General features: G+C 52.1%; 8 protein-coding genes across 8 annotated transcripts in view; 4 read left to right on the forward strand and 4 right to left on the reverse strand.

Moving 5' to 3' along the window:
• Window positions 1-267: 267 nt before the first annotated feature.
• Window positions 268-728, reverse strand: HO173_005234 (uncharacterized protein; the record flags this gene model as incomplete). The annotated part of the gene is made up of 2 exons (XM_037307152.1): window positions 268-551; window positions 629-728. 2 exons carry the CDS (start codon window positions 726-728, stop codon window positions 268-270), a joined length of 384 nt encoding a protein of 127 aa, XP_037165792.1.
• A 770-nt stretch (window positions 729-1,498) lies between these two features.
• Window positions 1,499-1,963, forward strand: HO173_005235 (uncharacterized protein; the record flags this gene model as incomplete). Its single annotated transcript, XM_037307153.1, has 2 exons — window positions 1,499-1,678; window positions 1,856-1,963. 2 exons carry the CDS (start codon window positions 1,499-1,501, stop codon window positions 1,961-1,963), a joined length of 288 nt encoding a protein of 95 aa, XP_037165793.1.
• A 479-nt stretch (window positions 1,964-2,442) lies between these two features.
• Window positions 2,443-3,719, forward strand: HO173_005236 (uncharacterized protein; the record flags this gene model as incomplete). Its single annotated transcript, XM_037307154.1, has 3 exons — window positions 2,443-2,520; window positions 2,856-2,937; window positions 3,016-3,719. 3 exons carry the CDS (start codon window positions 2,443-2,445, stop codon window positions 3,717-3,719), a joined length of 864 nt encoding a protein of 287 aa, XP_037165794.1.
• A 1,908-nt stretch (window positions 3,720-5,627) lies between these two features.
• On the reverse strand, window positions 5,628-6,199 carry HO173_005237 (uncharacterized protein; the record flags this gene model as incomplete). The annotated part of the gene is made up of 3 exons (XM_037307155.1): window positions 5,628-5,737; window positions 5,793-5,971; window positions 6,153-6,199. The coding sequence occupies 3 exons, from the start codon at window positions 6,197-6,199 to the stop codon at window positions 5,628-5,630; spliced, it is 336 nt and encodes a 111-aa protein (XP_037165795.1).
• A 5,962-nt stretch (window positions 6,200-12,161) lies between these two features.
• On the reverse strand, window positions 12,162-13,359 carry HO173_005238 (uncharacterized protein; the record flags this gene model as incomplete). The annotated part of the gene is made up of 3 exons (XM_037307156.1): window positions 12,162-12,509; window positions 12,583-12,680; window positions 12,795-13,359. 3 exons carry the CDS (start codon window positions 13,357-13,359, stop codon window positions 12,162-12,164), a joined length of 1,011 nt encoding a protein of 336 aa, XP_037165796.1.
• A 1,104-nt stretch (window positions 13,360-14,463) lies between these two features.
• Window positions 14,464-15,604, forward strand: HO173_005239 (uncharacterized protein; the record flags this gene model as incomplete). Its single annotated transcript, XM_037307157.1, has 2 exons — window positions 14,464-15,505; window positions 15,567-15,604. The coding sequence occupies 2 exons, from the start codon at window positions 14,464-14,466 to the stop codon at window positions 15,602-15,604; spliced, it is 1,080 nt and encodes a 359-aa protein (XP_037165797.1).
• Window positions 15,605-15,877: 273 nt separating this feature from the next.
• On the reverse strand, window positions 15,878-18,706 carry HO173_005240 (uncharacterized protein; the record flags this gene model as incomplete). The annotated part of the gene is made up of 2 exons (XM_037307158.1): window positions 15,878-17,120; window positions 18,690-18,706. 2 exons carry the CDS (start codon window positions 18,704-18,706, stop codon window positions 15,878-15,880), a joined length of 1,260 nt encoding a protein of 419 aa, XP_037165798.1.
• Window positions 18,707-20,054: 1,348 nt separating this feature from the next.
• HO173_005241 (uncharacterized protein) overlaps window positions 20,055-25,273 on the forward strand; it is a gene marked incomplete at both ends in the record, with an annotated part of 6,718 nt that continues 1,499 nt past the window's right edge. The window contains 6 exons of the mRNA XM_037307159.1: window positions 20,055-20,341; window positions 20,392-20,689; window positions 20,742-21,410; window positions 21,464-21,817; window positions 21,871-22,111; window positions 22,169-25,273. The exon at window positions 22,169-25,273 is cut by the window's right edge and continues 1,499 nt beyond it. Of these exons, the coding sequence (XP_037165799.1) occupies window positions 20,055-20,341; window positions 20,392-20,689; window positions 20,742-21,410; window positions 21,464-21,817; window positions 21,871-22,111; window positions 22,169-25,273 (4,954 nt within the window). The remainder of the gene's footprint in view (window positions 20,342-20,391; window positions 20,690-20,741; window positions 21,411-21,463; window positions 21,818-21,870; window positions 22,112-22,168) is intronic.

Below are 25,273 nucleotides of genomic sequence, written 5' to 3' on the forward strand. Positions count from 1 at the left end.
GAGTGTAATGTGAGACCAACGTGGAAATGGTCGTGGAGGGAGAAAAGAAAGACGGCTTAGACTTGATGACACCGAGAAAGAACAACAGAACAATGAATGGATTTAAAGATCCTTTTACCCGTCCAAATAGCGAAAGTGAAGATATGCCCAGAGATCTCAAAGCTTCTCTTCACCGCACTGTATAAACATAGCTTTCCAATCTCTTGATATACACTCCTATTGTTGAGCCTCCTTACTCACTTCCATATCCTCCTAGCGCGCCTTGATTCAGGAGTTCAACCCCAAAGGATTACCCCCCGTCTGCTCCTGCCCCGCAATCGGCTTCTCCAGCTCCTCATTATGCTGATCTACCTTCTCAGACTCCTGCGTCGCATTCTTCAAGGTCTCCGGCGCCCTAAACAACCCTCCCACAAGGGGATCAATCAATCCACCCACAGGAGCCGCTATAGTCTCTAGCCCTTTGCCCACAGGTCCTCCGACTTTGCCCAGGGTGCCTTGGATCTTCTCGCCGGCGGAGTTGCCGAAGTTGCCGGGGGCGGAGAACATGGAGCCTAAGTGAAGAAGAGGAAAAGAATGAGCTAGGTAGAATACAGAAGAATGAAGGTAGGGATGATACCGATTGTACTACCTTTCTTTTCTGGGGGGGCGGAGGGGTCTGGTGTGGCTTCTTCGTTCTGGTCAGTCTGCTCGGGCTGCCTGATGTTGAGTTCTTCATTGTCTTCGGCCATGGTGACTGAGTGATTCTTGCGTTCTAGATGAGGTTGAGCGTGTTGATGTCGGGGTGTGCGTTGCTGTTGTGAGTAGGAGAGATTGAGGGCAGGTGAGCAAACCAAATGACGCGGTGTCTTGTGACAGCGGTAAGAAAGAGTGGGGTGGAAATTCCTAACCGATACAAGTAGGGGCAAAGCGCAAGCCACAAGGGCATCTTCCGGGGCCGGCCCCATGATTTGGCCCAGCACCCGGAACTTTCGGATTCTGCACCTACTGCGCAGGAAACAGCCACTGGTCTCAGACTTACAGCCAGCATTGCATCCCTGCGCCCAGACTGGCAGCTGATGCCTGGTAATTCATTGACACCTACGAACTCCCAACCGCCAACTACCTGTCTACAATGTACGCCGCCAAAAATGCCCCCTATTCATCTCAAACCATCTGTTCAAATTAAAAACGTCTCACTGTCTGGCTGGCGGTCTGCAGCCTTTTGATGTGTTTCCAACCTTAAAGTCCCATCAACTGGCATTCTCCTGGGCAGATACCATAAGAAAAGAATCCCCGAACCTGAAGTACAACATCTCTTTTTCATAAAGCGTATGCTACAAGAGACCTCTTACGATGTTCATTGGCAACGCATCCCTGATATTCTCATCCGTGTGGCTACAGGCTAACAGCTAACTCATCATCTCACTACTCGCACGACGACATCATGACTTGATCCACAGACTCGCAGAGTCAAAATGCCAGATCCTCAATGAGCAATTTATACCGAGTCTTAGCCAAGATGCAATATCTGGACCTAGACCAAGGCACAACCGACTATGACCCCTACCCCAATCACGGGAAATTGATCAGCATCACCCTCACGACCCAATCAGGCATGATACCAGAAGCATTTCAGCGACTTCTCTACGTTGCAGCTAGCGAGATGGAGCCACGGCGCCGGCGACCAAGAGTTCATTCTGTATGGTCGCAAATGGCTCTGATAGAATCGACGTATGAATACTTCCAGCAATGTCTCTAGATATCCTACCACAGTTCAGAGGAGATGTACATGGAGTTACACACTCGTACATACTCCTCTAACCTGTATTAAGACCCAGACAGCTGTTTACAAAGAGCAGTGCTAACTTTGCAACAGCTGGGTTTCCGTCTCAGCCACCTTGAGGTGGAGAGCATTGAGGAAGATGAGAGAATTTCCAACAAGATGAGATACTCTCCTCAAGCGCTTTGCCGAACAGGATACTGAGCCTTCCATCTGAGCGCATTGACCTGAACCTTGGGGGAGTAGAATCGAAGGACAGGTTTGGGGAACTTCTTCCTGTCGGTCAACTCAAAGACGCCCTTGATCACGTCGACGGTCAGACCGGGATCAGGGCAAAGGATGAGTAGGATGATCACTTAAAGCCCAATGAAACCATGAGGATCACAATACTGAAATGATGAGACGATACGAGAAGATTCATGGGTCCATATATCCTTACAACGATATCTGGAACTGAGTGCTACCAGTAATTGAGGAAGTTTTGCGCGCCACCACCAAGAATTACAGACCTTTGTGCACAAGCTAATAGACCCAATCGGGTTTCATTAGCGGGCTCAAAGCTATTTCAGAACCTAGAACACTCCGCTACTAGGTAGCAGACATCACATATCGTTCCACCGAACGATCTAAAAGTTGGGATGCCACAACAGGCTTGAAGCGATTCTCGGTATTGAAGACACGCAATGCTCGAGTACAACAGCCAGTATCAGGTACTGATATGCCCGTTGCATAAATGTGCGGTACCCGATGCAGACAAACACGTCCGTAAAGCCCATGGAACAGCATGACAAGAAATTGCTGTCTTAGTGGACCAACGGAAGGGGCTGCCTCTTGTGAATCCAAACGACCTTCATCTGCCGTACTATGGAGCAGCTCCAAAGGGGTTCTTGAACACCCCCAGGATGGGCTACTCATGCTCATTCTGACACTTTCGTACAATCAGACAGGAGAGGCTTAGAAGACATTGTAGACAATCCTACCACCAAATAGAATTGTGGCAGATGTCCGGCGCTCAAGTGTGGCAAAGGAATGTCGAACTCTTTAAGTATGCGTGGACAAAAGCTGTATCCTTTCGGAATGACCTTGCGAAACACAGAACTCGTCAGGCAGTGAGAAATCGAGACCGCGACCGCCATGGTCAGCAAAGAACACGGAAACGGGCTGCGGTTACGGCATCGGTACCAAACAGAGGGCCATTGTCCCTCTGCCATCCGGCGCTTGAGATCACAATGGAAATTACGGGCTGATCCTAACAGTGGAAGCTAGCTATCAATCGTGGACAGACAGGCTCCTATCAAGCCAGACTTCTTCATTAAAGCTACTCACGGACACGACAACCACCAGGACGAATTCCATCACTATTGGCACGCGTGCAACGAAAGGGAGAATAGCCTCGAGGAAGCTGCTTTCGAAGACGAGAACACTCATTTCAACGCCAACACCTATTCTACAGCGAGAGCAAATTCCTTATTCCCAGTGGAACTTCGGAGTCCTCTCCACAGCGTTCGAATTCATCAATCGGCTTCCACCTACGACGCATAATTGTATGACCGGCTTTGACACCCCCGGTTCACAACCTTGTCGAAAACCAGGACGAGGACAACAAGACACGAAAGAGCAGACCTCGTACTTCCGGCCCAAACGCCACCTTGATCATCGCTCGGAAGAGGTATCCCATTCCGAGACCCAGCCTCAGCTAGGCATGAAAGAGTCTCCCCATCTCAGCGACGATGACTCCGATCCTACTTACAAGGACCCCTTCAGCACAAGCGTCGTCGCCGAACAGGAATCTGTCCGATGTTCCGGTCGTAGCGTATCGATACGGACCTCGACGGCGTGGAGAATGGGACTCGGTTTGCGAGCACACCTCAGATTCGTAAGCAGCAACAAGCCCCGAATGGTCTCGACGACCGGACTCGGATCCGAGCACACACCAACCCACCAACAACCATATGAATAAATTGCCCCCTTGAAGAGTCTCAAATCCGGGAAGGCAGCTGTACCCATGTAGCAACCTCTGGTGCCGCGCACGCACGCACGTTTAAAAGGGCGGGCAATTCTACCGAATACCGTGATCGTTGCGCCTATTGTAGCTATCGGGGAGACAACGGAGCTCTCAAGGCTAAGAAAGCGAGAGGTAGGAGAAATCTAGAATGCTTCAATGCAGGAGGTGGAAATATGAAGAGCGCGGTTATGGGTTGGGGGGGTTTCTTTCAGGAACGATGAGAATTGTGCTTCAAGATCATGGACGAAATGGATCTCGATTTGTATGAGGCTGGTCGAGCAGAAGTCATGCGTAAGTGGGAGATTGGGCAGGTAGTATTTATTTTGGGGGGCGGGAGGGGATTTCAAGACTCATTGATGTGGAACTTAAAAAAGTTACGTGTCTTGTACGCAGAGAAGCCGGCACGGAAAACAAATCTGACGAGCTCACATCTTGCCATGTTTGTCATCTTTGTGCGGGTCCCAACCTGAATGGATTAGTTGTTCACGTCAACAAGAATTGGATACATGTGAATCGATACGGAAGATGACGAGATTCGCTCCGTTACAGGTGCATTCCTTTTCTGGCAATACGTCCTGTTGGGACCCAGATGAATCAAGCTCCTCTCTGTGCACAAAATTTGCTATATTCTCTTAGGTCGGCGATTCCTCGATGTTTTCTTCTTTCGTGAGCACTCGATGAGGCGAGATCCGCCCGATCAAGTTTCACTTTGCAGAAATAGCAGGCGTATCTGGCCAGCTGGCGATATTTGTCGTGGTTAACCGGCATATGAATTGTCCTTTTTCACACGTCTTGAGCGCTGGCGGATCGACTGTGATTGATCTTTGCATTTCGGAGCAGGTGTTCGCCAGAAATGTGACGGATATCTCATCTTGCATTGTCGCAACCGCATTTAGGCATCTTCCAGTAGGGCCTTCATCAGCTTGGCAGACAGATCTGTAGGCTGAGATTTACGGTCTAGCTTTATTGTTGGCTCTATGCGTGCTTAATGGCAGCATGTAAGGCTTCTTCAATCGTCCGTCCGATCCTTACACCCTTTCCCTTCAACTTCTTGTTCAAATATGCCCTGTCCAGGAGCGATAGATTCGCCGATGTGACCACCAACTTCCGCGTTCCGGGACAAGGTCTACGATGAACGCCCGTAAAGTTCGTCAAGGTGATAAATGTGATGTTCAGAGTGATGTTCAGAGTGATGTTGAGAGCGATTCGTTGATTGGAAATTGCGGAGTCCAACTCTGTGGAGACAGGGGAAGTGTCAAACAACTGAAGAGAACCCCTGGGATTGGTGTGAGCCCACAAATACCTTTCTCATCTCGCCAAACACACGCTGTGCTCGTTGTCGTCAGTCAAGGCTGTACTGGACTCGATGATCGGATCCGAAGGGCATCAGTCGGCTTTGTCAAGGAATCGTAGAGCAATACCGACAAAGATTAGGAACGCTGATGGACGTGATCAAACATAGCTCAGGCGCAAGCCATCAGACCTATCCGAACCAGAACCTCCTTCGTCTTCTTCGTCGTCCTCGTGTTCGTACTGCCCATGCCATCCACCCAAATGACCGGCCGCATCTCTAACGTGCGCCTTCTCATTTAACCGTTTCCACTCTTTTCTTATGTCCTTCACGTCCTTAGCCAGTTTCTTCATCTTCGTACCCAAAGTTCCCGAGATTCCTACATCAATGAAATATCCCTTGATTTTGCCACCGGCCAAGAAAGCCACATCGCCGGTGGACTCTGATTCCAGCCACATCATTTCGCGCTCTTCACTGTCTCGACCGCGTCCTAATAATGGCAATGGTATGGGTCGATGACAAGAATGCTTTTGCACTGGTCGAAGTCCAATGCGCCCCATAGCTTTCTTCAATCATGGCACATGATCAGAGCGTGAGGGTCCGAAGATTCGTTCATGATATCCGAAATGTCGATCTTCCACATCCCCTCTAACGAGTTCGAAGGTCCATTGATCTTGTATGCCTGATATAATGATGTTTCAGTTACCGTGACTCGTCAGGTTTCTGCCCCAACCTACCTTCTACTTCTCGAGTCTTCTTTGCGTGTTTTTCTGCTTCGTGCTCCCTACGCCAGCTCAACCCATTGACTGCCGGGACCCCTCCAATCCATGGCTCAGCCTCGTGCATACCCTCTTCGATGTCCGGAGAGCCAGCACGAAAGTTATCCCATACTTGAGTTCCTTGCTCTTTAACTTGTCTGCATAGCTGGTATCCACACCAATGGTACGACAAGGTGCACTCTTTGTAATTCCCTTCTGGATAACTCGGGCCCCCTCCCCATCCCTGATCTCTTTTGGTGGTCTCCTTTCAGCCGCTTCTCAATCTCCAAGATATGCTGTGGGACCTTTGATTTTTCCCACCTCGGGCGCCTCTACTACTCGCTGTCGAACTGCTGCGCGACCGCTTTTCGCCGGGCCACCGCCATAGTACAAGACATGACCTATGTACCAGTTCTCTCTCATCTCCGTACTCGATTTTGCAGTGTCTGATTTTGACGCTGAGTATCGCCGTGGTCCGAGCTGGAGTGGCACGTCTTTCGCGAACATCTGCCCAGAAAGACGATTCGTAAGAGATGGGATCTTCTCTGGAGGACAACTTTTTCGGGGTGCTGGGATCACCTTGGTCGATGGGGAGGAATACATCTTGAATTGCCACGAAAGCCGGCGTGGTATACTGAGCATTGAGGGGTCGACTTTTCAGTCAAGGAAACGCTACAATCACGGCGGCTCCGCAAACGCGCAGTCACGTGATCTTCATGGCTTGGCGTAGACTCGGAGCTTACGCGGCGACCGATTCATCTTCATTTTCCGGATGTCTATCCTGATGCTTGTCAAGACACCAAGCTACTTGTACAGGCAGAAAACAGGCTCTTGTTGTAACGCTCTATGTCAAGGGGAGATTCACATCCTCATGGTACGATCAGACAAGGAGGTCTCATTAAATGCTGTCTATGACCAAGAGTCACATAAGGCATCTCAAAACCAACAACGAGCACCCAAGCTTCCTGCTCTCCGCCACTTTATATGCCAACCTTCGAAACTAGGTTCTCCTCCTTTGTCGGCAACGTGACTCCAAGGAAACCATCTTACTCCACCTTCTGTCACCACTTTCGCACGCTGTCCCTGCCGAGAAAGCGAGGCACATTGTCCCATTAAGATCAATGTTGATGTCTCTTCATTCCACGAGCTACGACCACTGGATGTGTCGATATCAGCGTCATGCCCGCAAGACCTAAGGTCGTCAAGTTAGCTAGGGAGCAGAAAGAGAAGGAGTACTCTGGAACATACATGTCACCGCATGAATTGAGACCATTTGGTGTCACATTGACGTTCGAGATGCCGCCAACTGAGCCTTTGGACTTTGCCATGTTCCTACAGCCGTAGATGATAGGGTAGCAAACTAGCCAGGCCCCCTCTCGACTTGCACGTTCCGACGTTTGGTAGAGCTAGGACGACGGCCAAAAGCGGTGTTCGCGAAATATTTTCGCGGATGGGGTCAAGAAGGCAGGCCGTGCTAAAAGACTGTCGCTCTCACTCTTCATAGCGTGGGAATACAGGATAGCCAAAAAGCGGATCTGGGTGAGGATCCTGTATCTGCGGATGGGAACCGTCGTACCAGGCTCCGAGATGAGGACTCGTCTTGGTATACTCTAGGATTCTTTGGTCCAGGCACATCCAACATGCTCAATGCTGGCTCCCAATGCTTTGCCCGCCACTGGGTAACGATATCGAGGATGACCAGCGTCACCATATTGTATACACTCGTTTCTCCGACCCCACCCACCAGTCGCTGATCACTTCCGCCTCAAGTGGGCCGTCTAGATACCCGACCAACGCACGTAGTTGCTCTCGAGTGCTGGGACGGTGAAACACGTATTTCAGGCGTAACGGGTTGAGGGAGACGGTGCTGAGCGTTCGCAGAAGGATCGTAGATCGCTTCGAACAGGTGCAGGACGAGGGCGCATAGGAACAGAGATGGTCGCCTAAGGGAAGGAGCTTGCAAAATTCGCAATGATCTTGGGGACCAGCGAGCGTAACGAGCTTTGGCCGCATTGCGAACAGTGGGGACGTAAGTCAGATTGACCGTGATGTTCTGCTGACAAATGAAGAAGACTGTGCAGCTCAGCGAAAAAGACACGAGATCACGTGCGCACGTCCTTATTGCGTTGACTATCTTCGGCTCCGTCGAAGCTTTCTCTCACCGTTACCGTCCTCAAAGGACAAGGAAGGGCGTGGGGGTCTTGATGGAAGTCTGCGAACAAGAAAATGTCCGAGATCTTGTTTTCTAGATCGCTGGCGGATCGAAATTCTCCATTGCGAAGATCCACCATGCAAGCCACCGGCAACCTTTTGACGTCGGCGACGACAAATCAAACCTCGTACTCGGAAACCTCGGTCGGGTCTCTCTCGTTTGCCGGCAGCTGCAGGAACCGTGGGCATAAACGATAAATCCGTTGAACGGTGACCGAAGCGAAAATCCTCCGATCGCCGTCCAGGATCTCCACAGAATGTATGTACGTCTCGGAGACATCTCCACCAAATTCATGCGGATTGCCTTTTTGCATCCATTCGATAGCGATATGCGAGTAGCCGCTGGATCGTCGATAGCAGGAGCCGCATTCAAAAATGGCCATGGTGGCTTCTGTTAGCTCGAGTCGAGAGGTTACGTCACGAGCAGCGAAAGATCTTGCGAGCAAGCTGCGTCTGATCGCAGAGTGCAGCTTGCTTGCCAGCTGACTATCGATGAGATGGAGGTGAACAGAGACTTGGCAAAGAATGACCATACCTCCCCGTAACGTCCTCAACGCCAAGCCTTCCAATCTGGTGGGCAGAAGATGCCACCGTTCATGCGTTTCGCGTGGAGGAGATAGTATGGTGTATTCTGCTGTACAGAATGTTTGTAATGTTAAATTTGAATTCGCCCTCATAGTACAATCTATACGTCTCCGTAGTCCGTAGTTGCAATTCCCACTGTTCCAACATCCATTCGGTCATCGGTGGTCACTGTGAAAAGCGAACGGTACTATACATACCTCCGTCTCTTCTATGAATACATGGAAGGTGCAATTCATAAATAAAAAGTCGACATGACGAGAGTATAGCTATCCGCCTATGCTCATTGACCACAACATTCCAGCCCTTCTACCGCAATTGCCGAACCGATCCCTTCGCCCACTACGACACGTGCCTTCCTTGACCCATCTCCATCTCCTCCACCACCGTATTCGCAACGATCCACGAGACGGCGCCGTAGGCCGCAGACCTCTCTCTCTCTCTCTCCCCATCCTTACATCAGCCATCCATCTCATCCAATCCGAACCTCAGGCACGTAGCGTCCCCTAGTAGCAGACATCGGCCCTCACTCCCCGCCACGATCTTGACCCGAGATTGTATCTTGCCCCAAACCCCTCCTCTCAATGCCACACCCACCGTGAAGAGGGAGGGGGGGGCAAGACCATTACCATTCTGCCTCCGGGCCCGCAACAGAGTCTATCTTTCTCGTGACGATTCTCCCACCGGTAGGAATGGGCCAGCGAGGTGCGGATAGGGTGGTGAGTGAGTGAGTGAGGGAGGGAGGGATGAGTGTCGCCGACTGTCTGTCGTGCGGATGCCTCGATGCGGCAGGGGGATGCGAAACGCCTCTGCTGACAAAGCATGGAAGGAGGGAAGCAGCGGAGGGTGTTCACACGTTGGAGTGGGGTTTCTGTGCCGGATGGACGAGTGCGCACGGTTTGTACGTGGGGGGCTGAGAAGAAAGAAAGAAGAAGAAAAAGAAAAAAGAGAGAGAACTGTCAGCGAGGGCACGGGCACGGTCTTAGGGGCACGCGAGGTGCTTCCCCAACAGTAGCCATACCGTAGCACCCCACGCGAAAACCTCTGTCGTCCGTTTTGTCAGTCAGGAATAACATAACGGAGCCGTCGCCACCGACGCGGAGCCTGTGGTCGAATCATAGGGGGGTAAGTAGAGGGTACAAGCCCCTCGCATGGACCTATCTGCACCGCGCGCGAAAAAAACCCGTGTGCCTCGCAAAATCGGTGACGCAGACCCACGACACGTGAATGGACCGAGGCGGAAAAGATCGTCGTGGCTTTATTCTTTTGTGAAAAACGCCACGGACGAAAGATGAGGAAAGGGTACGGTATTGGAAGGAAAAAGGGCAGATGCACGCGAACCCTGCAGCTGGCTGAAGCACGATGGCCCCAAGGGAAAAATGATGGACCTGCATATGTATCCCCCTCCCCAAAATACCTGCAATGCTACTATTTGGAGGAAGGGGGGGCAAGGGAGGGAGTGTGAGATGCACACATGCGAGTGGGATCTACCGCTCGCATGCGAAAAAAAAAATCCAGGGATATCGAGTGTGCGTGTGTGTGTGTGTGCTGGCGAACCGGAGAATTGATTCTCGCCCCCGCATGACAGCGATCGACAGCGTGGCATATGCTTTGATGCGGCAGCATGCGGGATAAAACAAAAAAGAAAAAGGAACAGATTCTAGGAGAATTGTTGGGTGGAGGCCGCATATGCGGTGAGAAGAGTTGGAAGCGTTGACCATTGGACGGACGGGATGGTACTGTGCGTGAGAGGAAGACGCGAGGGCTGGATCGAAAAGGATTTTGACCCCACGGAGTCAGGTAAGGTAAGGGTGATTTAATTTTAGCAACGTCTGCATCTTGGGAAACCCGAAGCAGTAGAAAAAAAGAAAAGAAAGAAAAATGCATAGAGTAAAGCAGAGTATGGATGAGACAGATGGAGATAGATAGCGAGGCGGTGTGAGAAAAGCTGCGGATGCGTGCTCGCCAAGGCATGATTGCGCAAGCACATACCATACTTTCTCGAATCCTCCGGATAAAAGCCAGCCGTCCTCGTCGCTCGCGCCACCATCACCACAAAAACAAAAAACACAACAACAACAACAACAACGGAGGAGCCTCCGCAGGATATCCTTCTGCATTGGGGAGGCCACGCGGTTTTTTGGACTCTCGACACGGAATCAGATACATAGTTTGAAGCCTAGCCATTAATCTAGTCGCGATCCACGAGGTTTCATCGACAACGGTCCTCTATCGATAAAGTACCGTGGGTGGGGTGGGGGGGGTAGGTACAGTAATAATTAATAAGTTTTCAACGATCGATGCCACACACCGCCCCCAGGGCCCAGGTCTTACTTACGCTCAGGCCCGCATAAAGTATACCATCGAATCTCAAATTCCCAACGAGACCCCGACCCCTGTCATGCAGACTTCGGTAACCCCCCCCCCCGGCTCCACCCCAAAAAAGCCAACACCCACCGACCTTCATATCACATTTGCGCAAGACGGAGTGGGTTCCGCGAATGGATGGGAATTGCTGAGGGGAAGAGGCGGTGGCGTAATTAGGTACAGCACAGGAGCCGAATACGAATCTCCCAGAAAAAGCACGGGCGGGCGAGGGTGGGCGCCCAACGGATGGGATTTGGGCGGTGGTGGGTTGGGTTGGGTTGGGTTGGGTTGGGAGGTCTATCGAAGGTACCTACCGTACCTACCTTATGTGATTCGAAAAAATGAGTATACATACGAGGTAAGCGGCGATGCGCCCACTGCAGCGCCACCGAAATTAAAGATACCCCCGGCTGAGCTGACGGCAACACCGGCCGCCGTTCCCAGAAACCATTCGACGCCAATTAAAGCTCTTGGGCAAAAGAAAGGGAAGGAATGAAGGGTTGAATTGCCCGTTTGGTTTGTTTATGTTATGTTTTCTCTGTCTCTGCCCTCCCATCATTTCAGTTCCGGTTAAGCGCTCTTGCCCGCATCCAAGCTGCCTATCACTGTACCGTATATCGTCTCCGTTGCCGCGATTCTACCGAGGGCATCGAGAAGGGGAGGGAGTGCAGTGCCTGGGGGAAGTCAAATCTAAATAATTTCTAAAGTTTTAAAATTCAAATTCAATTCGTGTTACATCGTTGCACTCGTGGTTAATCGTATGGGACTCGCTACAGGTTATCACTTTTTTCTGTGTCTAACTTTTCCTTTCTGACGCTTTTTCTTCCACTGCGACGACGGGGCTTCGTGTCGATGTTTGAGGTTGAGCCATCCATCTTTCCGGCTGGCGTGGGCGTGGGTGTCTTTGTTTTATCTGTCTTTTTTGCATTTTTGGGGGGGGAAAGGGGTATGGATCGAGATGGGTTGAGCGTGTCCAAAAGTGATGTATTCATTTGGATGTCTGGCGGAGGTGTCTCCGGGGCATTCTTTCAGGGGGGTTCAGTGTGTCTCCAGGGGGGACCCGGTTGGATCGGGGGTGCGTTCTGAGGCGCAGCCCGGGGCCCATCCGGGTCCTCCTCCCGGGGTCCTCCCACCGTGCCCGCGCCCCCGGTCGCCCAAGTCCACAGCCGCTAGAATTGCCAAACATCCTTAAGAATATTTCTCAAATTCGAATTCGTTCCATCTCACCGTCGGTCGCAGCCCCGCTAGCTTCCACTGTCCGTCCACCTTCCTGTAGAAATGCTTCACCATCGCGTGTCCGTGCCCCTTGTTCTCCACCGTCTTCAAGTCGAGCGCCGTGTACCGCTGGTGCGAGGCGCGTAGTTGGTGGTGGCCGATGGCTTCGTCGTCGGAGATTTTCGACCACTTGGACGCGCCGATGTGGTGCTGGGTGTGGACGAGGGGGTCGCCGACGAAGCCGATGTTGGACATGACGCGCACGAACTCTTCCGCGGGCATGGAGGACCAGACGTGCCCGTTTACTTGGGAGTAGTCGACCTTTGATGGGGTGTTAGTGGATTTAAAGCTCTGCTTTTTGGGCGGAAAGGGTTGGACAGTAGGGGCGGCGAACCATGAGGGTGGGAGCGAGGATGGCTCGTAGTCTCATCCAGTCTTTGTCGTCGTAGCTGTCGCCCCATTCGAAGGTGATTTCGGAGAGGGAGAGCCAGTCTGTATTTCACCATTGTTAGCTGCGAGGCTCCTTGGGGTTTGTTTTCTTTCATTTTCCAGAAGAAGAGAGAGAATACGAGACACTGGCATGGAGAGAAAACTGTCAAAACGTACCCTCGAACGAGATTTTCAGCGCTGGGTTTGCGGGCGGAGGTACAAGCCAGCCTGCCGGCGACATTCCATGCTGCGACGTCTGTGATGTCCTCCGCTGAGGGGTCTGAGAAGCAGATCCAGGAGCAGTGGGGTAGCTCGAGAGATGAGGTGTCCTGTCGACGGGGGTGCCGGCGCGAGCTCTTGGAGCCGACGGAGCCGACATGCCAGAGTTTGGGGTTTGAGGAAGGGAATCGGGAGCGGTGGGGTAGCTTGAGAGATGAGGAGGTTTTCGGTCTGGGGGAGTGTTGCGGTCGTACGGTCTTGGAATTGTTTGTCTTCGTGTAGGTTCCCTGGGCGGATGTTCTCGCGGGAACGTACTCGCCAGCGGCATGTCCGTCATTGGAGGAGCCTGCTCCGGAGCTGGATCTTGTTGTTGTTGGAGGGTTTGATCTACTCTGTCGGCAGTAACAGCGGTTTTGTGGTCTGTTGTGGAAGCGGGTTCCGTGAAGGGTGCCTCTGGCATCGGCGTGTCCGTCATCGGCTGTTCCGGAGGTGTCAAAGATGCAGGTGCCTCCCGTTGAGACATGGCTGCAGTAGCGACAGCAAGGTACCCCTTGACGGCAACGTCTCTACCGGCGATGACGTTTCCTTGCTATTGCGAGAGTAGAAAAACTGAGACAAACAAGCAAAAGTCTAAAGGGAGGAAGGAGTATTAAAGGAGGGATGCGATGCGAGTACAGGGGTTGAATTGTAAGGACAGCCTTTCTCAAAAAGCAGACTCGTCTCTACGTAAATTCCCCTGCGAATCTTTCATCCACACTACTTTCCAATTTGAATCCACGGGTGTATAAACGCGTAGCTCTGCGTGTGTATACGCGTATTCCTGGATCCCACGGGCAGAGCGTCGATGACAGCTCGCTCGTTGAGCTACCCACTACAGCTCGAACGAAGGTAATGACCCGAATATTTCCGTCGCCATTGGTCTGTTCGTTCGTTCGGCGGTGGAGGCTCTCTTCTTTTTCCGAACCCTATGCCAATTTGTAACATCTAATCCACTACCCTACAACTCTCTTCGTACGCAGGCAGAGAATGCACAATATCTTGGCATCGCCGACACACGAAAACCAAAGCTCGATTTCTGAATGTTCTTTTTTCTTTTTTTTTCTCCGATTTTGGTGGTGAAATTGACCGGGTATCGGAAGTCGCCGGGTCGGTCATCGAGAAGTGCGTAGTGGTAAGCAAGCATGCCCCTGGAAAACCACGGCAATTCGAGTCTTCGCCCTGCCCAGGACATGAAACGGATTTCTTCGGTCGGTAGAGTATAGGTTTTCCTGTGACCTGCATTCGTCGCTGCTGCTGCTGCTGCTTGCTAAAACCGCGCGCGGTGATGGGGATTCGGTTCGCCGAAGGCTGCGGTTATGTGCGAGAGAGGCCGACGGTGGATTTAATGTCTTTTTTCACAAGGTTAATATTATCGTATTTCTCTATATTTAATATGTCTGAATAGACTGAATGAGTGAATGGAAGATACAGATCTGTTGCTTCTCGTACTGACACCGCATAAACTACCTCGCTCTACAAATACAAATTCCCATCGTCCCGAAGCCTCTTCTGTACAACAAACCTCCAATAAAACTCATCCCCAATCCTCCTCTGTCCAACAAACATCCAATAATACTCGCTTTCGACCATGGACTCCACCTCCAGCGAACAAACCCTCACTCCCCTCCCCGTAACCTCCAACCCAACAACCACAACCTCCGCTCCCTCCCTCTCCAACGGCGCCCCTGACCCAGCACCCGAAACCACCTCGACACCTCCCAGCACCGAAGCAGCAACCATGCCCGAAACCACCTCGACACCTCCCAGCACCGAAGCAGCAACCATGCCCGAAACCACCGCCAACGGCGCCCCCCCCGCCGACCCCACAAACGATCCCACACCCACAAACGGCCCAACAAACGGCCACGCCCCCCCCGCCCGCCCCTTCCCCACCCTCGCCGGCAAAGTGGCCCTCGTAACCGGCGCCTCCCGCGGCATCGGCGCCGGCATCGCCCTCGAGCTCGGCGCCCGCGGCGCCTCCATCATCGTCAACTACGTCAAAGGCCACGATGCCGCCCACGCCATCTGCGCGCAAATCCACCGCCTCGGCTCCCACGCCCACGCCATCCAAGCCGACGTCTCCCTCGTGCCGGAAATCACGCGCCTCTTCCTCGAGGCAAAAGCCCACTTCGGCCGCATCGACATCGTGTGTTCGAACTCGGGGATGGAATCCTTCGACCGGACGGCCGAGGTGACGGAGGCGCGCTTCGACGCGGTCATGGGGTTGAACCTGCGGGCGCAGTTCTTCGTCGGGCAGGCGGCCTACCGGCACTGCGAGCGCGGGGGCCGGTTGATATTGATGTCGAGTATCGCGGCCGGGCTGATCGGGGTCGGGGACCATGCGTTGTATTCCGGGAGCAAGAGCGCGGTCAATGGCATCACGAAGAGCTTCGCGAAGGATTTTGGGGATAGGCGTATCACTGTTAATGCGGTCGCGCCGGGCGGGGTTAAGAGTGACATGTTCGCTCAGGTGGCGTGGAAGTATATACCCGGTGCGACGGGGGAGTGGGGCGCGGAGCGTGTTGAGAAGGCGATGGCGGATTCGTGTCCGTTGGGGCGGTGTGCGGTGCCGGAGGATGTGGCGAGGGTGGTGGCGTTTTTGGCGGGGGAGGATGGCGGGTGGGTGAATGGTGAGTTTTGGAGATGTGGTTTTGGGGGGGGTGTGGATGTGGGCTAATTTGTTTGGGGCAGGTCAAATCATCACTATTTCGGGGGGGTCGGGGCAGTGAAGGGGGGGTTGGGGGCTGGGGATATTGAGGACTGGTAAAGGAGAGCAGGGATGCGATGATGGGGAGTGGTTTGTGAAGTGGTATGATTTTTGATCGAGGTTCTATATCTATTCCTCCCATAACCATGCTCGTATGCTCGCTGTATGCAACACCGAAAAAAAAAGAGAGGAAAAAAAAGAAGTGCATTAAAATTATCATTAATACCGTTATATAGTCGTGCAACACTTAATCGTAGCATGCCACGGAACGACTTCTGTCGGGAAAAACCCCAAATCACTTGGCCACGCCACCTTTGCGCATCTGCAAGAAATCGACAATGTAATGCAGGTTCTTGTCCAGGTAGGCGGTCAGGGCGTTGTACACGCTCGTCTCGTCGTCCTTTTCCGCCTGAGCGTTGCGGAAGCGTTCCGAGTAGACGGCGAGGATGGATTCGACCTTGCGCAGCTCGAGCAGGAGGATTTCGATCTCGAGCAGCTGCCGGTTCTCCCCCGTGACGGTATAGGCGCCAAAGGCCAGCTGGGCCGTGGCCTGCATGCTGGTCGAGGGGCCAAACCGGAGGAAGCAGGCCGCCCTGTACAATGACATCACCTTGCCGAAAATGGTGGCGAGCATCATGGTCGAGATGCTCCGACCGCTCTTGGACACGCAGTTGGCGCATCCGAGCATGGTGGAGCACGTCTCCATGGCTTCGCGGTTGATGCTCAGGACGATGTCGAATGGGGGGGAGCCTTGTTGCGTGGATGACAGCAGGGCCGAGTGGTTGTGTAGGGATTGTAGGACCGAGAGGCAGGCCGCGAAGCAGTCGCACGTCTGTGCTCTTTCTCCGTTGGTCTGGTTCAGACTGGAATTGCTCGTGCTGCTCTGGGGTGGAGGTGGATGGCGTGGGGTGGTGTGCGAGCTCGACGCGTGGTTCATGGGGATCATGTCGAGGGGACTTTGGTAAGCATTGTGTCGTAGGTACGGGTTCTCTTTCGTCGTCCATGGTGGGCTGCTGGGTAGGTGGTCGGGTGGGCTCGGCCGCGGGGACACGGGAGCGGTGGAGAAGTCGAACGGGTTCGATTGAGAGATGTGCATAAAATCCATGAAATCTCCATGGTGAAAGGGTGGCGTGGGAAGGAAGTCGGAGCTGTCGAACACATCTTCGCCGTTCGTTGTGTTGGTATCAATCATGGGGGCTGCGATGCTCGGGTTGACTTGCAGGAGAGGCGATGTGGTGCCACCCAAGGGTCCCGTATTGGGGTCGAGGAGGGATCGATCTGCATCGTCGAGCAGAGGGTACATCAAGCGAGTGAGATATGAGGCTGACTGTGGAAGAGCGGCGCTCCGTGGGCTTTCGAGGCTTTTGTTGCGGTTGTTCTGCGCCGCCGTGGTGTTGATGGGTTTCGTGACGCCGGCTGAGTTGCGATTCCTCTTGCCCGACCTCGACGACGGACTGTAGGCGCAGGGGGCGCCGTTTGCCAGACATCGTCCGCATAACGGTCTCGCTTTGCTGCACTTGACTTTGGCGATGAGACAGCTGTCGCAGGACTCTCTCAGCTTGGGAGGCTTGGGAGGGGTGGCAGGGCGCTCGGATTGGTCAGGCATGGCAGGAATGGGTGTAGGAGTTTGCTCCGGAGCAGATGAGTATGTCTAGAATAGTTTGGAGCTGGGGAAGACGGAAAGGTTTTTAGGATGAGATCTGATCTACCGGGCTTGGGCCCCTTGTCGTGCCGGACGAGATTCATCAGGCGCTAAACAATTGTAGAGTAGTTGGTAGTAATGGTAGGGGCGCGGCTGTAGACATGGGATATAGAACTCATCATCATCATCATCTATGATGGATAGACATTGTTTAGATTGTAGAAAGTATAATGGTGGATTGGCGGTTGTGAACTTGTGGTCGCCAAGGGTCTGGACGTTGGGTAGAATGGAGGAAATGACAATGATGATAGATAAGTAGATAAATGAATGAGAGTGAAAGAAAAAAGTGAATGAGGGAGAATGGTCAGTCGATGCCGAGACCTCGGGCTTCCTGGGAAGTGGCATGTTAGGCTAATCGCATTGGATTCATTGGATTCATTGGATTCATTCGAGTCTCACGAGTGATACGAATTATACGAATGGTTGGAATGGAAGTCCTTTCACAAGCGGACATTTGTAATACACGATCGCACGGAGACGAGGTCGATGGGTCTAGTGAGTAACAGGGAGGTCCACAAAGTCGCCTATCTTTCTTCTCTTTTTTTTTTTTTGTTTTTGTTTTTGTCTTTTTGCATGGAGGGAGGATGACTTCATGGGCGCCTCTGCATTGGGCGAAAAGCAGGGAAAAGCGTTTTATGTTGCGAGCCCACGCTGTCGTTATGCAGGAAAGTGGAGTCGAGGAAGAAAAGGCTTAATGAAGTATGTCCAATAGAGCCAATGAAAAGCGATGGAGCATGGACCCTTGGATGCAGGATTGACACACCAAGGAAGGAAGATTTAGTATCGGAACATCCGGGAAGAAGGGCGGGTTCTACTCGTGCGAAAGTACGTGGACGACCGGATACGTGTTCTTGCCCGTTCACCGGATTACTGAGCGGATGGAAGAGGATACGAGGGATATGATGGACCCATGCAAGGTGATGGGAAATAGTGGCTGTCTCCAGGCCGGTAGGATTATGGAGAGGAAGCGGAGGAAGGTGTCAATCCAAAATGAGTGATTAAGGGTACGGGCAGACTAGAAAACAGGGATGGTTGGGTGGAAGGAAGGGAAAAGATGAATTAATTGAATCGAATGGAATTGAAATTGAGATGCAAAGTCCCGACGACTTTAGACTACGGTCACTAAGCCTTATGGACGATGGGATAAGACTGGTAGATCATGTCTAAAAGGTTAAAATGCATGGATAGATCTGAGATCTCATGGAATGAGACCCTGGGTTCACTCTAGCGCTTTTTCACGCCAGATTTCAGAGATCAAAGAGTGGGGGCTGATTGTTGAATTGATGGTGGCGATGGAATAGAAAGGATAGAAGAAAAAGGTTCCAGGTTCAGGGTTCAGGGGTCAGGGTGTAGGATTGAGTTTGCATGGTTGGACCATTTGACATGTCCCTAAGGTATTCCCTACATGTAGTGTACATACATCTTCTATCTTCTATCTCTGCTTCCTTTGCCTGGGGTATCAGGGGACTTGGTCTGTGCTGAACAAGCGGAATCAATGGTATTACCGTACAGTGAAAAGGTCTGCTCAGACCTAGACGCATGCTTAGCTAACCAAAGAAAATAGCTCAATACCTCCCCTTACATTACATTACCTTTTAAAGGTACTTGGACGCGTGTAAAGCTATTGGCCGATTGGACGAAAAGGATGAGGTAAGGTACATGTAATAATCATTTTGGCGTAAGGATGATTTAGTGTATTGTGCCCGGACCCCGTGGCATCTTGGCGCTTTTTCCTACCCAACTCATGCACGTCATGCATCCGGCTGTGTATTAAATATGCCCCGGTAATGTCATACACCATCGCGCAACTTGATACGTTGAAATATTACGGAACATGGCGAGTACAGTCAGCACAGGGCGGTATGATTGGACATCCGTCGCTTCCCAGCCCATGCACACTGCATATTTTCACACTTTACTTTACACTCCAGACCCAATCATGCATCGACCCTACTACTTTAGTCTCTTCGACCAGGGTCGCTTATCGCGTAACCATAGGTGCGCGAGCTTACTATTAAAAAGCCTTGTCCCATTCTCAGAAGCACGTCTCGGTCAATACAAAATTAATCCATCATCATCATCATCATCATCATCATCATCATCATCATCATCTCTTTCTCTTTCCAACACTGCCAAAATAGAAACACGCACAAGCAAAGAGGCAAAAAGAGGAGCGACGACCGAGAAACGGTCAAACGGCCAAGGCACTCACCGTTCATCTTCCACTTTGACCGTTCTAGACCCCTGATCCCGCCCAATGTCCATCCGGTTGCTGCGCCCGTCAGTCCGAATACCCTCGGTCTCGTTGGTGCTCAGATCCGTTCTCCACTCTCGTCATTTCATCCCGGGTACACAACATGCTCACCACATGTAAGGTTCAGCTCACATCGTTCCTCGGTCACACACAGCGTTCGGCGATCCAATATCCGCCATGCTTCCTCCCTGGCCGTGGGCAGGAAACTGCTTCCATCGCCGAAAGCGCCTGGAAGGACGCAGAGGAAAGGACTGTAGGATGATGCTGATGGAAAAACGATAGACAATGGCATCCATGATGCTTACCTATCAATGCCATTTTGGGCGATGCCTCGATAATCTCGTGTTCCCAGCCTCTACCAGTCTGCATGTGATATTATTGTGTCATGAGTCGGAGAGTAGCGGAGGCAAACGCCCTATATGTTAAAGCCGTTATAGATGCAGCCTCCTCAGGAGAACGTATAACTTGAGCCTTCCATACTGACTACCTGCCACCTCTTTCCTGCACACCGCCAGGATGACGGAGATGCGAGTGTTCTTGTTTGGGAACCAAGCATTGGTCAATCGTGCCCAGATACAACAACAACTGGTCGAGAGTAGAGGCAACCCCTTCCTCGGCCTCCTTTTGCAGAGATGCAGCGATGCTCTCAGACATGAAATTTCCCACCTCTCCCCCTTGGAGCGAAAAAGCATCCCAGCCTTTAATACCATCGACGAGCTCAATGACCGTGCCAGCAACAGCGATGCCCATGAGGGGGTGCAGAACGCTTTATTATGTATCTCCCAACTAGCGCGGTATACTCAGTCAGTTTGATCTTCCTTGAATCTACTGACCAAACATCTGACCCCATTAGATATGTTGGGGGCATCCGGGGTCGGGATAGCATGGGCTTGGAATCGTGTGTTGTTGGTCTGTCCACTGGACTGCTGGCTGCAGCGGTGGTGGCCTTATCACCAACAATACCTGCTCTCATGCCTTTGGCGGTGGAGGCCGTCTTGATCGCTTTTCGACTTGGTCTGCACGTCAAGACCGCAGCCAGTAATATAGAGATGTCGCCTGTTCATGATGATGACTCCAGCTGGTCTTATATCATCCCTGGAAAGACAAAGCCCGAAGCACAGATTGCTTTGGACGATTTTCATCAAAATAAGGTGACAAGGATCAATGATCGCTAAACCAACTTAGACTGACGGAATCCCTTAGACAATACCGCAGTCTCATCGAGCATATGTTGCTGCCTTCAGTGCTGATTCTGTGACGATAAGCGGACCGCCAACAACATTGAAGCACCTCTGTCAGACATCTTCGGCGTTGACTTCGAATCATGCAGCGATACCAGTCTACGGACCTTATCATGCACCACACCTACACAAAGGCGTCGACATAGATCAAATCCTACACTCGAAAGACTCAAAGACTTCCGATCTACTCTCCGCTTACAGTCTAGCCCTACCTTTGATGTCGACAAGCAGCGGTGTATGCTTCGACAGAAATCTCGACGCGCCAACACTGTTTACTGCTGTCATTCGAGATATTCTGACGGAGACTCTCAGTATTCAACAGATTGTTGATGGCTGCACCAAGTTGGCCACGGAAGCGGACTGTGGGGAATGCAACATCATCTCGTTCGGGCCTAGCAACTCGAAGAGTGTGTTCGCAAAAGCGATGGAGTCCGAGAAGGACTTCAAAGTGACCCTACATGAAGACTTGGCAGCCAAACTATCCGAGGCGCCTTCAGCCTTCGGCGATGCGCCAAGAACATCGAAGAGACCAAAGCTTGCCATTGTTGGTATGGCGGGCAGGTTCCCTAACGCAGCCGACCATGAAAAGTTTTGGGATTTGCTGGAAGCTGGTCTGGATGTTCACAAAAGGGTACGGTATCCCTATAAACCCATAACGATGGCTATTGACGGTTTTGTTCAAAGGTACCAAAGGATCGATTCAATGTGGAGACTCATTATGATCCGACAGGCAAAATCCGAAATACAAGTCATACCCCTTTTGGCTGCTTCATCGACGAGCCTGGACTTTTCGATCCTCGATTCTTCAACATGTCTCCTCGTGAGGCAACTCAAACAGATCCGATGCACCGCTTGGGTCTGGCAAGCGCATACGAGGCCCTCGAAATGGCCGGCTATGTACCCAACAGATCCCCATCTACCAGGCTGGAGCGAATTGGAACCTTTTACGGTCAGACGAGTGACGACTGGAGAGAAATCAATGAAGCGCAAGACATTGATACCTACTTTATCACGGCCGGAGTCCGAGCATTCGCACCTGTAAGCCATAATCCTAATGCCTTGTCCCACCAATTCGCTAACCAGTACTCCAGGGAAGGATAAACTACTACTTCAAGTTCAGTGGTCCCAGCTTCAGCGTTGATACCGCTTGTTCTTCCAGTGCTGCAGCTATGCAGCTGGCGTGTACTTCTCTATGGGCCGGTGATTGCGACACCGCGGTCGCTGGCGGCCTCAACGTGATGACCAACTCCGACATTTTTGCTGGTCTCAGCCGAGGACAGTTTTTGTCAAAGACAGGCAACTGCCAGACTTTTGATAACGATGCAGATGGCTGTAAGCATACTTCGGATCCCGAATATCTCGACGCATACCACTAACACGTTGCTACAGATTGCCGCGGTGATGGTATTGGGACGGTGATCCTGAAACGACTCGACGACGCCCTTGCCGACAATGATCGCATCCTGGGTGTCATTCTTGAGACTGCCACGAACCACTCCGCTAACGCAATCTCCATCACACATCCTCACGCACCCACGCAGGAAGTACTGTTCAAGAAGGTCATGGATGACGCTGGAAAAGATCCACACGATGTCAACTACGTTGAAATGCATGGCACTGGTACACAAGCAGGGGACGGCACGGAAATGCGCTCTGTCACCAACGTCTTTGCGCCTGCGTCTCGCACAGGCCAGAGGAAGAAGGCCCTTCATCTTGGTTCCGTCAAGGCCAATGTCGGTCACGGAGAGGCTGTATCGGGCGTGACTGCCATGATCAAATGCCTCCTCATGCTGCAAAAGAACCAGATCCCACCTCATTGCGGGATCAAGAAAACAATCAACCAAAGCTTCCCCCAAGATCTGAACGCACGCAATGTGCATATTGCATTCAAGCCGACGCCATTAGCCTCAAGCGATGGTTCCGCAAGGCTCATCTTCGTCAATAATTTCAGTGCTGCTGGTGGCAATACTGCTATGCTCTTGGAGGACGCGCCGGCTCGGCCAGCCCTCAAAGACGACGGTCGCGGTGACTATGTCATCACAGTCTCAGCGAAATCAAAGTCCGCCCTCCGTGCGAATACCAAGAACCTCGTGCATTTCATCAAGCACAACCCCTACACCCGTCTTCCGGACCTCTCATATACCACCACCGCTCGCCGCATTCAGCACAACTATCGCATTGCCTTCGCTTGCGACAGCTTGAGCAAAGCATCAGAGATCTTAGCTTCAAAGCTTGACGATGCAGTTGAGCCTGTATCCAGCGTCTCTCCAACCATTGCATTCGCATACACAGGTCAAGGCTCCCATTACACAGCTTTGGGCAAACAGCTCTATGACATTTCGAAACACTTCCGCTCCGACATCGAAAGCTTCGATAACATTGCTCAAAACTTGGGCTTCCCATCATTCCTTTCTCTCCTAAATGGCGACATCGACGCCCAAGACTTGTCGCCGTTGATTGTTCAAGTTGGTCTGAGCTGCATACAGATGGCCTTAACACGCCTGTGGGCATCATGGGGTGTCAAGCCAGACGTCGTTATTGGCCACAGCTTGGGAGAATATGCTGCCCTCAACGCAGCAGGTGTTCTGTCCGTCTCGGAGACGATCTTCCTGGTCGGCGAGCGAGCGAAGCTTCTGCAAGAGAAGTGCACTGCCAATTCACACGCTATGCTCGCCACCAAGTCTGCCACCAGCTTGCTCAAAGAGTCATTCGCCGACTACCCAGGCGTTGAGGTTGCCTGCGTCAACGGAGCCCGAGAGACTGTTCTCGGTGGCACCGTCAACGACATTGACCAAGTCGCAGAGAAATTGTCAAATCAAGGTACCAAGTGCACCAAACTCAACACTCAATTTGCCTTCCACTCATCCCAGGTGGATCCTATTCTCGCCGACTTTGAGAACAAGGCCAAATCCGTCACGTTCAACAAGCCGCAAATTCCTGTCATATCGCCACTACTATCGAGTGTCCTGAGTGAGAGTCACAGCATTGACGAGCACTACCTGAGTAGGCATGCTAGGGAGACAGTCAATTTTGTCGGAGGCGTGGCGGCAGCTCAGCAGCTTGGTCTCATCAACGATCAGACTGTGTGGGTCGAGTTGGGCCCTCATCCAGTCTGCATGAGTTTTGTCAAGCAGGAGCTTGGTCATGATGTTCTCACCGCACCATCGCTCCGCAAAGGCACAGCTCCTTACAAGACTATCTCCGACAGCTTGGCCATGCTGCATACCAACGGGATTTCCATCGACTGGAACGAGTATCACCGTGACTTCATTGAGTGCGTCCAAATGTTGGATCTTCCGACATACGCCTTTGATAACAAGAACTACTGGATCCAGTATACCGGGGACTGGAACTTGCACAAAGGCCAAGTCTTGGGGCTCGCGGCATTGCCTGCGATTGAAGCAGCACCAAAGCTATCGACGACGACTGTTCACAAGGTCATCTCCGAAGTCGTGGAGCAAGACAAGGCAACAGTCGTGATCGAATCGGACATCTCTCGCCCGGATCTGCTTGCTGCCATAAGCGGCCACGTGGTGAATGGCACCGCACTTTGTCCTTCATCGATCTACGGTGATATGGCAATGACAGTGGCAGAACACTTGTACAAGCTTGTCCGACCGGATACCGAGACCGTCCACATGAATGTCTGCCACATGGAGGTATTCAAGCCCTTCATCGCAAATGATGGTGGCAAAGGCCAAACGCTTCGGTTGTCTGCCACTACACCGGACATTACCACAGGTCGGGCAAATCTTGTCTTTGCCAGTGGCACCGGTAAGAGCGAGACTCAACACGCCAAGTGTTTTGTCGATTATGGCTCAGGCACTGCATGGCTTGCTGAATGGCAACGAAACGCCTACCTCGTCAAGGGGCGCATCGAAAGCCTGAAGAAGGACGCCTCTTCCGGGAAAGCTCATCGCATGCTTCGCGGAATGGCCTACAAGCTCTTTGGGGCTTTCGTCGACTACGACTCCAAATACAGAGGAATGGAAGAAGTCATCCTCGACAGCCCTGAGCTTGAGGCTACTGCTCACATCGCCTTTCAAACCAAAGAGTCTGACGGCAACTTCGTATGCAGCCCTTACTGGATTGACAGTCTTTGCCACCTTGCTGGCTTCATCGTCAATGCCAATGATGCCGTGGACTCGAGCAAACAGGTTTACGTTTCGCACGGATGGGAGTCAATGCGCTTTGCTGAGCCTATCAAGGCCGACAAGACCTACCGTTCGTATGTCAAGATGCAGCCGCTGCCGGGCAACATGATAGCAGGTGACGTCTATATCTTCGATGGAGACAGGATTATCGGCATGTGCGGATCTTTGAAGTTCCAGTGCATTCCACGCACGCTACTCAACACCTTTCTCCCTCCCAGAGGTTTGGCCGCGCAGAAAGCCCCTGTCGCGGCGAACCCAGCTCCCAAATCGATCGCAGCGAAACCGGTCAAAAAGTCAGCGCCGACAAAGGTGCAAATGCCAAAGAAGGCAGGTCCTTCAG

The sequence above is a fragment of the Letharia columbiana genome (genome assembly GCF_014066305.1).
Source record: "Letharia columbiana isolate WasteWater2 chromosome Unknown Sc0000014_s0, whole genome shotgun sequence".
Classification (NCBI taxonomy): Eukaryota; Fungi; Ascomycota; class Lecanoromycetes; order Lecanorales; family Parmeliaceae; genus Letharia; species Letharia columbiana.